Source organism: Sinocyclocheilus grahami, unplaced genomic scaffold (genome assembly GCF_001515645.1).
Source record: "Sinocyclocheilus grahami isolate Dianchi unplaced genomic scaffold, SAMN03320097.WGS_v1.1 scaffold707.1, whole genome shotgun sequence".
Taxonomy (NCBI): domain Eukaryota; kingdom Metazoa; phylum Chordata; class Actinopteri; order Cypriniformes; family Cyprinidae; genus Sinocyclocheilus; species Sinocyclocheilus grahami.
Genome location: NW_015505886.1, coordinates 1,379,031 through 1,391,784, shown reverse-complemented (window position 1 = coordinate 1,391,784; position 12,754 = coordinate 1,379,031). Strand labels below are relative to the sequence as shown.

Below are 12,754 nucleotides of genomic sequence, written 5' to 3'. Positions count from 1 at the left end.
ATCTCTTTCTTACCTTTTTGTAATCGGAAGAACCTTCTTTCACCACAAAGAACCGTTTGTGAAACAGAAAGGTTCTTCAGGTGTTAAAAGTTCTTTATGGAACCATTTAGACAAAAAAGGTTCTTCTGTGGCATCGTGAAGCACCTTTATTTTTAAGAGTGTGCGATTGGCTCCCTCTACTGTCTGAGAGAGAAATTACTTGAACTAAATGATGCCCAGTGAAAGGCCAGATTTATCCAAGCAGTGTAATTTCAGTCTTATTTATATATGATAGCATTTATTAATATTTTGAGGTAGCTTTTATAGTTAGATATCAGTTTTCATTTTAATTTTAGTTAAGTTTTAGTCATTTTGAGATATGCTTTTGTCATTTCCATTACTTTTTTTAAACATTTGATTTAAATTTATTTTATTTTTAATATTTTGAGGTAGCTTTTCTATTTAGATATCAGTTTTCATTTTAATTTTAGTTAAGTTTTAGTCATTTTGAGATGTGCTTTTGTCATTTCCATTACTTTTTTAAAACATTTTGATTGAATTTTGTTTTATTTTTAATATTTTTTTATATTTTGAGGTAGCTTTTATATTTAGATATGTTTTCATTTTAATTTTAGTTAAGTTTTAGTCATTTTGAGATGTGCTTTTGTCATTTCCATTACATTTTTTAAACATTTTGATTAAATTTTTTTAATTTTTAATATTTTTTTAATATTTTGAGGTAGCTTTTATATTTAGATATCAGTTTTCATTTTAATTTTAGTTAAGTTTTAGTCATTTTGAGATGTGCTTTTGTCATTTCCATTACATTTTTTAAACATTTTGATTAAATTTTTTTAATTTTTAATATTTTTTTAATATTTTGAGGTAGCTTTTATATTTAGATATCAGTTTTCATTTTAATTTTAGTTAAGTTTTAGTCATTTTGAGATGTGCTTTTGTCATTTCCAATAGTTTTCTTTATACATTTCGATTTAAATTTATTTTATTTTTAATGTATTTAATTTATCATTCATTTTTTATTTTTGTTTTTCTTTTATAGTTTAAAAATTTAAGCACTTAAGTTTATTTCAGTTAATTTCTAATTTTTAAAAATTTCACCTAATAATTTCAGCTTTATTTCAATTACCAAAAACAAGTTTTTATCATTTTAATCTTAGTATTAGTCAATTATAATAACACTGGATTCAACAAGCATCAAAAACACAACAGATAATTGATCAAAATAGACAGTGAATAATATTAGTAAATAAACAATGAAGCCATCAGCTACAGGATGAGCATGTCACATGACCTCAACATGTCCAGTTTGCTCGTGCTGACCCTGAAGATGGAAGGGCAGTCACCTCTTTGATTAATATTACCCAGCAACTTGCACAACAATTAGCTGATGTCCAGCGACAATTAGCCATGCTTACGGCCAGCCAGTCAAAGACCAGCTCTATTCCCAAGACTCTTTCCCATACACACAGCAAGTCACAAACCAGAGCCACTAAGCAGCAGTCTCATCGACCCACAAATGCTCCGCCCAAACCGGGTTATTGCTTTCGGTGTGGTGAGGATGGCCATATCCGTCCCCAGTGTGAGAATGAGCCCAATCCTACTCTGGTTGCTCGTAAAAAGAAAGTTTACCAGCAACCAACAGAATACCTCCAACATTGTTCATTTAAACTGAGTCCAGTTCCTGTTGTGGGACAGACAGGGGCCAGCGGGGACCAAATTCGTCTCACGAAAGAAAAGCAGACTGTCCATTGTGCAGAAATGTCACGGTCCAAAATAAAGAACGCACCTATACATTTTCCAAAAGGGTTGGTGGGTTCAAAGTGTTTTGCTGTTGTGCAGATAGCTGGACAGAATTATCACTGTCTTTTAGATACCGGCTCGCAGGTTACCACGATCCCAGTCTCTTTCTATAACGAGAGTCTCAGTAATTGCCCTGTGAAGCCACTTTATAATTTACTCCAGGTTGAGGGTGCCGCCGGTCAGGCAGTGCCATACCTGGGTTATGTAGAAGTGAATATAGCTTTTCCCAAAGAGTTTTTGGGAGAAGAAATTGATGTACCGACTCTTGCTCTTGTTGTACCCGATGCACATTCTGGGGGTTCTTCACCTGTGCTTATCGGCATGAATACTTTAGAGCCTTTATATGAACGATATGTCAGTAGTGACACCTCTGGTTTTCAACCCACGGCCCAAGGATACTGTGCAGTCTTAAAGCTTCTGCAACTGAAGCATCAACAGGACCAGGTGGGCCGAACAGGAGTTGTGAGGTTATTGAGTCAGACGCCAGTTTTGATTCCTGCTGGTCAGACCATTGTCCTAGAAGGTTCTGCTAGAGTGGACAGCTCATTTATAGTCCAATGGGCTGTAATTGAACATCCTAAATCACCACTTCCTGGTGGGCTGTGTGTCCAGAGCTGTCTCATTACACTTCCAATTCACGCTCCCTATAAGGTTCCTGTTCTTGTTATGAATGAGTCTGAGCAAGATGCTTTTATTCCACCAATGACAGTAATTGCTGATATTGGCACATCACTTACCATCCTGGCCCAGCACACCGTAAAAACTTCTTCAGTTTCAGGAGGTTCCCAGAGAGATACTTTGGAGTTGAATTTCGGAGAATCTCCTATTCCACCTGAATGGAAGGAGCGAGTAACATTTAAGCTCAGTCAAATGCCTGAAGTGTTTTCTCATCATGATCTTGATTTCGGTTGTACAGACCAGGTAAAGCATCATATCAAGCTCCATGATGAAACCCCTTTTAAGCAACGAGCTAGGCCAATCCATCCTCGTGACATTGAAGCTGTTCGAAGCCATTTGCGAGACCTGCTCGAAGCTGGCATCATTCGAGAGTCCGAGTCACCTTTTGCTTCTCCAATTGTGGTGGTCCGGAAGCGGAATGGTGATGTAAGGTTGTGCATTGATTATCGTAAATTAAATTTGCAAACAGTGAAAGATGCCTATGCCTTGCCAAATCTTGAGGAGTCATTCTCCGCATTAACGGGTTCCAAATGGTTTACGGTTCTGGATCTGAAGTCTGGATATTATCAGATTCAAATGGATGAAGTTGACAAAGCTAAAACTGCATTTGTTACACCGCTAGGGTTCTGGGAATGGAATCGGATGCCACAAGGGGTCACTAATGCTCCAAGTACATTCCAGAGACTGATGGAAAGGTGTATGGGGGATTTAAACCTCAAGGAAGTCCTGGTGTTTCTAGATGACATCATTATCTTCTCTGACACTTTGGAGGAACATGAGAAGCGCTTACTCCGAGTACTTACCCGCTTGACTGAGTTCGGCTTGAAGTTGTCTCCTGAAAAATGTAAATTTTTCCAGTCCAGTGACAGAAACAGACCAGAGCCTTGATATTCTCCACACATCACACTGATCTGAAGTACCTGCCTCCAAATATAGCCACAGACAGAGAAAGAGAGTCTGCCAACATTGATTATCAATCTCAGTTAAAGATCTCATCTTCATAATCTTCACATCTTCACAAGACACAGAGGCAGAATAGAGGAGGAGGAAGAGGAAGATGCAGATGCCAGCTTCAATGAAAAGACGTAATACTGGCTTAAGGTCACATTAAACCCTGTGTTAAGCAACATTTTCACATTTATACTTTTTGTTACCTAGAAAAAGAAAAGAAAAAACTTACTAATATTACTTTACTAATTTTAGTATTATTTGTTTTTTACTACTATAGTATTTAATGATATTTTAAATTAGCTTTAATTACATGGTTTTCATGTTAATTTTATTTTTAGTAATTTTGCTATGTGCTTTTGTTATTATTATTATTATAAATATTAAAATTTATCTTCATAGCTAAACTGACATATTTTTCACATTTGCAATTTTTTGCTTCCAATTGTGGAGTTAAAAACCCAGAGTAAAGTGTGAAACATGGACCTAAACAAGATTATCCAATTTTGGTTCCCAGACGTTCTAAGAAGGTTAGTTTATGTATGTATATTTATATATACTGTATATATATACATAAACTCACCTTCTTAGAACGTCTGGGAACCAAAATTGTATATATATATATATATACATATATATATACTGTATATCCTATGTTCTATGTTCTAGAACGTCCATTATAGAACATTCTTTAGATTATTACAAGAAACTCCCTGCAAAACGATCTGGGAAGGTTACTTTTTTAGTTAGCTAAAAATAATTTTAGTATTTTTTATATGCTTTTTTATTTTTGTTTGAATCATTTTGTGTGCTATTGTCATATTTGTTAGTTATATATTTCGCTTTAATTTATTGCAAAATAGATTTTTTTTTTTCAATTGTGTTGCCAAAGATAAATAGTGTGAATTAAAACCCCAAAAAGTAAAGCATAATTGTGTGAAACATGAACAAACGTGTACTCCCAGCTTATCCCAGTGTTTTGTTTCTCGTAATGTTCAGGGAAGGTTAACTAATGGTCATAGAAATAAAACATAAAAATAGCATATGAGAACGTTCTGTATAAGTTCTCTTTAGATTATTACCAAAAAAAAAAACTTCTGAAATAGTCTGGGAATGTTTGTTTCTGATTGAAAAAGTTCTCTATCGTTCCCCAGAAATAACCAAATATAACTGCTGAGATGTTAACCAAGGCAGGGATGGGCAGTGTTTATGATACATGTATTCCAAATACGTATTTCAAATATAAAATATAGGATTTTGGCATTTGTATTTGATTGGGTTGATGAAAATGGCTTCATATTTTGAATCGAAATAAGAACGTTCTGTATAAGTTCTCTTTAGATTATTACCAAAAAAAAAAAACTTCTGAAATAGTCTGGGAATGTTTGTTTCTGATTGAAAAAGTTCTCTATCGTTCCCCAGAAATAACCAAATATAACTGCTGAGATGTTAACCAAGGCAGGGATGGGCAGCGTTTATGATACATGTATTCCAAATACTTATTTCAAATATAAAATATAGGATTTTGGCATTTGTATTTGATTGGGTTGATGAAAATGGCTTCATATTTTGAATCGAAATACTTTAGTGTTTTGTATTTTTGTAGTTTTAAAATACTGTAAAATACTTTGTAAGAAGTCTACATGATGACATGATAAAAATACGGCCTCTGATTGGTGCCTGCTCAGTAGTTTGCCCAGACTTGTTACTTACTACACTACACAGCAAAATCCCCAGAGTTAAATCAACTCCGCTCAGAGTACATATTGTCCCAATCTACAGACTGTTAAAGTAACACTGAAGCCGAGTTAAAGTTAAATTAAGCAATTATTTAATTGATGAGTGAGCATTATTAAAGAAAACCCGCTGTTAACAATGTTGAAGATGAACAACTACTGCTCAGGCTTTTAGACATGAAAACATATCACATAATCCTCAACAGTGGTAACTCTACTTCAGTGTTACTTTAACACTCTGTAGATTGGGACAAGACGTACTCTGAGCAGAGTTGCTTTAACTCTGGGGATTTTGCTGTGTATTAATGTGTATGTGTCCTCTATGCTTCTATGGCTCTCAGTAGATTCAGAGGTTGGAGTTGTGTTAATACTCCTTGACAAGTTCTGTTGCTACTTTCTGATAATGTTTCTGGCTACATTTAAAATAAAAAACATATTGATCATTGAATAATTGTTGAAATGCTAAAATGTTTGTTTGCAACTTGCAAATAGGTGTCCAATGATTGATAAATAAATATTTGATTGCTGAATATTGTACCCTAATTGGAGCAGCTGTTTAGTAGGATCATGATTTTGCATACCATTTCATGAATGACTGCCTTATTATGGTTGCTATTAAAATTGAATAAATCTAAAGCTTTTGAGACTATTATTTTGTGTTATTTCATTTCGGTTTTTCAGTTTCAGCACATGCCCCTCAAAAGGTCTGTGGACGGCCCTGCTGACACATAAGAAATGATTAATTAGTTAGAAACTAGTTGCTATGAATGCAGGTGCCATCAGTCTTCTTATGAATGACTCAGTCAGTGTCATTGGGTCAGTGCTGCTCGAGTCAGTTAGGCCCTTCATTACCAAACACCAAGTAACTGAATTAGGATACAATTATGAGTCATTTGCAAACTGTTAAATACTAAACTGCTGGTTACTTTAAAACTAACCTTCATCTGGGATATGTGAACATTTGATCTGTTAACTGGTTGCATATGTCAGATTTATTGCATGACTCGGGCAGAGCTTGCTCAATCAACCGGGTCAGTGTAATGGTGAAGGGATAGATCAAATAAGCCAGCTGATGGAAGGTTTGTGAAGAAATTTTATGCTGCCTTGTAAAAGTATTTTGTTTGTGTGTATTTTCAAAATACAAAAACACAGTAGTTTATTTTGATACATTGTGTGTATCTTTTGATACACTTAAAATTAAGGTATTTGGTATTTTCTTTTAAAATACATTTTGATGCATCCTTGCCCAACCCTGAACCTTGGGTTATAATCAAAAGAGGCGGATGTAGATGAAGAGGTAACGTTAGCTGTGCTAGTCAGCATGATGCTAGCGACGCTAAGTCTATAGGATAGCGAGAGGTATAGAGAACAGGGCTATATTTACACTGCAAAAACAACGAGAAATCACTGCCATACAAATATTAACTACATCAACCAACAATTTCACCAAATAAACGATTAAACAGCCAAACTGAGGTGTGAAACAGCACAGAAGACATCATATGGCACCTGAGCGCTGTCCACTGACCGGTGCTGAAACACACACACACACACACGCACGCTCCATTCACGCCAGTTCATCTCACTGTTTATCCTCTTTGTTTTTCCACAGGATTCACTCGTTCATCCGCGCATGCGCACCTCGCCCTGTCTGAGATTTTCTGTCCTGTGGTAAACGCTCCGGTGGCACAGACTCGGCGGGTCTCACCTCTTGTAGTCGGAGGAGAAGATGCCGCCGCTGGCCGGGTCGTGGCCGTACTCGGGCTCGCTGGCGGAGCCGGCTTTGTCGTCGCTGAACGCGGAGCTCGCGGACATCTCTGCTGCTGCTGCTGCTGCTGATGATGATGCGGAGCGTCACCCGTTACGTGGTGCTGAAGCGGACAGGGCCGGGGCGCGCGCATGCGTGAGGCACCTCTACGTGAATTTAAAATGTAATGCAATTTAATTCTTTTAATATAATTATATTTCATTTCATTCCTCAATACTGTAGTGACGTACGTTATGCAAAACAACGGAAATAATTACTTAATTAAATTTTATTTAGCATCTGATTTTAGTAATACATAATTAAAATGCCATTTTAATTGAAATGCAAAAAAATCGTTTTAGCTGTATTTCATTTTATTTTATGTCCTCGTTTCCGTGTGAAGTATACAAACACATGATATAAACATTAGATTTTAGTTTATATTTCATTTCATCAGTACTGTACTGAGATATTTTTTATTTAAAAAAAAAACAATAATAATTTAGCATATAATTTTTAGCATATAGTGTAGGCTACTTTTAGTTGCATTTAATTTTATATGCTCAATTTCAGGTGCGGTATGTGAATTTAAAATGTAATGCAATTTAATTCTTTTAATATAATTATATTTCATTTCATTCCTCAATACTGTAGTGACGTACGTTATGCAAAACAACGGAAATAATTACTTAATTAAATTTTATTTAGCATCTGATTTTAGTAATACATAATTAAAATGCCATTTTAATTGAAATGCAAAAAAATCGTTTTAGCTGTATTTCATTTTATTTTATGTCCTCGTTTCCGTGTGAAGTATACAAACACATGATATAAACATTAGATTTTAGTTTATATTTCATTTCATCAGTACTGTACTGAGATATTTTTTATTTAAAAAAAAAACAATAATAATTTAGCAATTTTTAGCATATAGTGTAGGCTACTTTTAGTTGCATTTAATTTTATATGCTCAATTTCAGGTGCGGTAACCCAAAACGGGAAATAAACAGACTTTTTTTCTTTTTCTTTTAGATTTTATCAGGTATCCAAACCAAATGAAATAATAATGGGAAATCATTTCTTTTTTGTTTTCTTGAGAAATCTCATTGAACTCAGTGTAATTAAAATACTATCATTCACTTTGAGTTGTATTTAATTTTATTTTCTGTCCTCACTTTTCTACTAAGTATGAAAAAACGGTTTTTATATGGAATATATATAAATACGGAATATTGTATTCCTCCCTACAATGTACCTAAACACACATACACACACTCAAAGACTATAGAATACCCTATATGCCTATAATGCCTTAAAGGGGCTTTGGCACAATACAGAATCATTTCCTTTTTGAGAAAGATTTCATGTTTCATTTTTTTTAAATATAGAAGTGTACTTTTATTATCATTAGTTTTATTTTGTCAGGTTTACATTCTAAGCAGCAGATGGCGGCAGCGCTCCATCACGCAGATGCTGGTTTGGTCACACTTGATCTACACTGAATGACTCACATTGCATGTATTTATTGCATACATTATATTCATAAAATATCTTTCTTGTCTAATTATTTAGCTAATGTGAAATGAAGAGCCAAAGACTAAAAATAGCAACATGACTTAATTCCAAATAGAAGGCTTCATCTACCAAATTACTTGAAATCCACTCATGCCATTGCTTTAATGTAAATAGCAACATTCCATTATAGGTTTAAAGAGCCTGTAGTCGTCCATGATAGACTCGTCTCTTTCTTTGTTTTCTTATGGAACATTTGAGCTCTGTTCTCGGATTCAGGATATCTCTCTTAAGTGGGAAGCGGACAAACATTTTTTTCTGCTCTGTGTCATCATCATACGACCAGTGTTGCCAACTCATTTTCAGGGGAAGTTGCTAAAGGAAGGTTGATTTGTTGCTAAAAAAAAAAAATTACTTTTTTTTTTTTTTATTAAGAACATTATATAGACAAAGATAAAAGCAGTCACAATGTAGAACAAAATAAATAATAAGAAAAGGAAAAAATACAAGAAAAATAAAACTACAGGGTACAAGACAGGGGTATATAACTAATCACAAAAGATCACACCAAAGGAAAAGATTAAAAGACTTACAAATTTCAATTGTTTTTAAAGCCTTCTTGTTACACGAGTTAAAGATAGTCCCAAAGTAATGCCTAAAAGTTGCCAAATGATGTTGTGATGTCATTGAGGGATGACGCAAAATTGTCAAATCTCAGCAAAAACATATATTTGTATATGTTCATTTAGATTTGTTTGTAATAATATAAATGCATAATATAATATTAAAATATAAATAACAATTTTGAAATACACTGAATTATCGAAAGCTGAACGATTACAATTTCAGTTTTTTTATTATTATTATTATTATTATTATTATTAGCTAGTAAACAAGTAAAACTAAACATTCTGAACAATTACACTTTTAAGCAGTGTACTGGTAGTTAGTTAGTATGCTACACTCTAAGAAAAGTAGGTCAAACAAAATAGTGCACAATCTTCTGTGTTAATATGAAAGGATTTTCTGGATTGATTTTTCCACAGGTTCTTTTTTTTACCTGTATTTTTAATTACAGTTACAACGGATAATGTCCTGGAAAATTACTAGCACCTTTTCCATTTTTCTACATATTTTTCTTACAGTGTACTAATAGTAAGTACACTGTAAGAAAAATATGTAGAAAAATAGAAAAGGTGGCGAAAAAATGGAAAAACAACCTGCGATTGTTGATGAGTTAGTAACTAACTCATCAACAATCGCAGGTACAAGCTACTAACAAAGTGTCTCATAAATGAATAACAGTATTCAATTACGAAATTATTATTATCACTATTAAATTAAACTATTGCAAATAGCAGCTAACTTAATTCCTGTGATTCCTTACTGCTAAGCATCTTTGGATTTTCTCTTTTTGTGTAATTTAAATGGTAAATTGTGCCTTTTTATTATTTGAGTCACTTATCAAAAGTTGGCAAATTAATTAAAAAAATAGCTTAATATGTTGCTAGGTGCTTTTGGAAGAAAAAGTTGCTAGGGTAGTCTGAAAAGTTGCTAAATTTAGCAACAAAATTGCTAAGTTGGCAACACTGCATAGGACTGTGCTAACAAAGTGTCTCATAAATGAATAACAGTATTCAATTACGAAATTATTATTATCACTATTAAATTAAACTATTGCAAATAGCAGCTAACTTAATTCCTGTGATTCCTTACTGCTAAGCATCTTTGGATTTTCTCTTTTTGTGTAATTTAAATGGTAAATTGTGCCTTTTTATTATTTGAGTCACTTATCAAAAGTTGGCAAATTAATTAAAAAAATAGCTTAATATGTTGCTAGGTGCTTTTGGAAGAAAAAGTTGCTAGGGTTGTCTGAAAAGTTGCTAGATTTAGCAACAAAATCGCTAAGTTGGCAACACTGCATACGACTGTGCTTTCATGTGAGAAACACGTGTTTATCTGCCTTGTTTTGCAACGCGGAAGTCAGCTATTTGTTATGTGCGAGACTTCCGGTTCAAATAGCTAGAAGAAAAACAAAACTATATGCGCTACAAACCAATCATGAACTCGATAATACATGAAAATAATATGATAACGAATACAAGTTTGCTGTATGAACTTTCCAGCACGACGGACTGTTTTTGTACAGCTAAAGTAACCGGAAGCATCGCCCCTTATTTGCCACACCCGCTCTTAGCTAAGGTGGATACGTTTGATACGTTCACTAACACTAGTTCTCTAGGTTATTTACATCATGGCTATGGTCAAGACAGCATACTACACAGTACTATTCATTTCTACAGTATATAGGCTAGTAGGCTATGTATAATGATGCTGCTCACTGAGGCTGCATTTTTGATCAAGATTATGAAATCTTGCCATTTCAAATAGTAGTTTTCGATTTCAATATATTTTAAATTTTATTCCTGTGATGCAAAGCTGAATTTTCAGCATCATTACTCCAGTCTTCAGTGTCACACGATCCTTCAGAAATCATTCTAATATGCTGATTTGCTGCTCAAGAAACATGTATCATCAGCAGTTGTGCTGCTTAATATTTTTGTGGAAACGGATACATTTCGGCCAGATTTTAAAAAAAATAAAATAAACTTCCAAAGAACGACCTTTTTTTAAATAGAAGACTTTAACATTTTAAATGCCTTTACAGCCTGTTTTGATTGTAACCTTCAGAAATCATTCTAATATGCTGATTTGCTGCTCAAGAAACATGTATCATCAGCAATTGTGCTGCTTAATATTTTTGTGGAAACGGATACATTTCGGCCAGATTTAAAAAAAAATATATAAACTTCCAAAGAACGGCCTTTTTTTAAATAGAAGACTTTAACATTTTAAATGCCTTTACAGCCTGTTTTGATTGTATCCTTACCGAATAAGAATATTTAAAATCTCAAACTTTTGAAAATCAACTTTTTAGGAGTACACCAGCATATATGGACTTTAAATGTGTGCCAGATGAGGAGGATTTCCCTTGTTAGGTTTCTTCCTTGTCTGCTTACACATCCGAGGGGTTTTTCCTTTGCCCGTTTGCCTCTGCTTGCTCACTTGGGAGTTAGTAAGATGCTATTTTTGGTAAAGCGGACTTGGAACAATGCATTGTGCAAGCACCATTCAAATAAATTGAATTACCCACCAATATTCTTTCAGACGTAGTTTGAAAACAATAGCGCTGTTCAAATAAACACCAGCTTTTCACAGGCCAGATCTGCGGTTGTGTTCTGATTAGATGAAGTTCTGTTCTTAGAAGGAAAAACATGGCACGAGAGAGCAGATATACACACTAAAATAACCCGTAAATCTGCAGCAGTAATAGGGGTATAGAAAGGTGTAAAAGCCATTCAAGGAAATGCTATTTTAGGAATAGTTCACCCCCCAAAAATTTTAATTTGCTATAAGTATACTCACCCTCAGGCCATCCAAGACGTACATGAGTTTGTTTCTGGAAATGTAGCATTACATCACTTGCTCACCAATGGATGCTCTGCAGTGAATGGGTGCCATCAGAATGAGAGTCCAAACAGCTGATAAAAACATCACAATCCACGTGACTCCAGTTCATCAATTAACATCTTGTGAAACAAAAGGTGTGGGTTTGCATAAAACAAATTCATCGAGATGTTTTAACTTCAAAATGTTGCTTTAGGCAAAACTCCATAGCGCTTCCTCCAGTAGAAAAAAACCCATCCTCTGTCCTCTAACATCAAAATTCACTCACAATGTTTATAATGGCTTTGGACTTGACTTCCCCCCCGCCTTGTAAACATTGCTTGATCTGTACATATTTTAAGCAACTTTGTTTTTCTTTTTACTGGGGGAAGTAATATTTTGCATAGAGGATTTGTATTATGAACAACTTTTTTTCACAAGACATTAACTGATGGACTGGAGTTGGTTACTTGTGGATTATGTTTTTATCAGCTGTTTGGACTCATTCTGACGGCACTCATTCACTGCAGAGGATCAATTGGTGAGCAAGTGATGGAATGCTACATTTCTCCAAATCGGATGAAGAAACAAACGCTTACATTTTCCTAAAACAAATTCCTCGTATGTGTAAACATACCTGGCAATAAAAACTCATTCTGATTCTGAATGGCCCGAAGGAGAGCAAGTTCAGCGCAAAAAAAAAAAAAAAAAAAAAAAAAAAAAAAAAAAAAAAAATGAACTATTCCTTTAACTGAAAATTCAAAGATAGATTAGAAGCAACTCAACTCTCAAGATCCTCACATTCCCTTTTATTCTCCAGTTTCACATTTGGAAAAAAAAAAAAAAAAAAAAAGGAAAAAAAATCATCAACTTTTTTTTAATATAT

At 34.2% G+C, this 12,754-nt stretch overlaps 1 protein-coding gene across 2 annotated transcripts in view; it reads right to left on the bottom strand.

The window, feature by feature from the left end:
- Positions 1-7,038, bottom strand: part of LOC107560017 (AP-3 complex subunit beta-2) — a 48,031-nt gene extending 40,993 nt beyond the window's left edge. For both annotated transcript variants that reach the window (XM_016244074.1, XM_016244075.1), the window contains exon 1: positions 6,871-7,038. In XM_016244074.1, coding sequence (XP_016099560.1) covers positions 6,871-6,977 — 107 coding nt within the window. In that variant the 5' untranslated portion in view covers positions 6,978-7,038. The remainder of the gene's footprint in view (positions 1-6,870) is intronic.
- Positions 7,039-12,754: the final 5,716 nt, after the last annotated feature.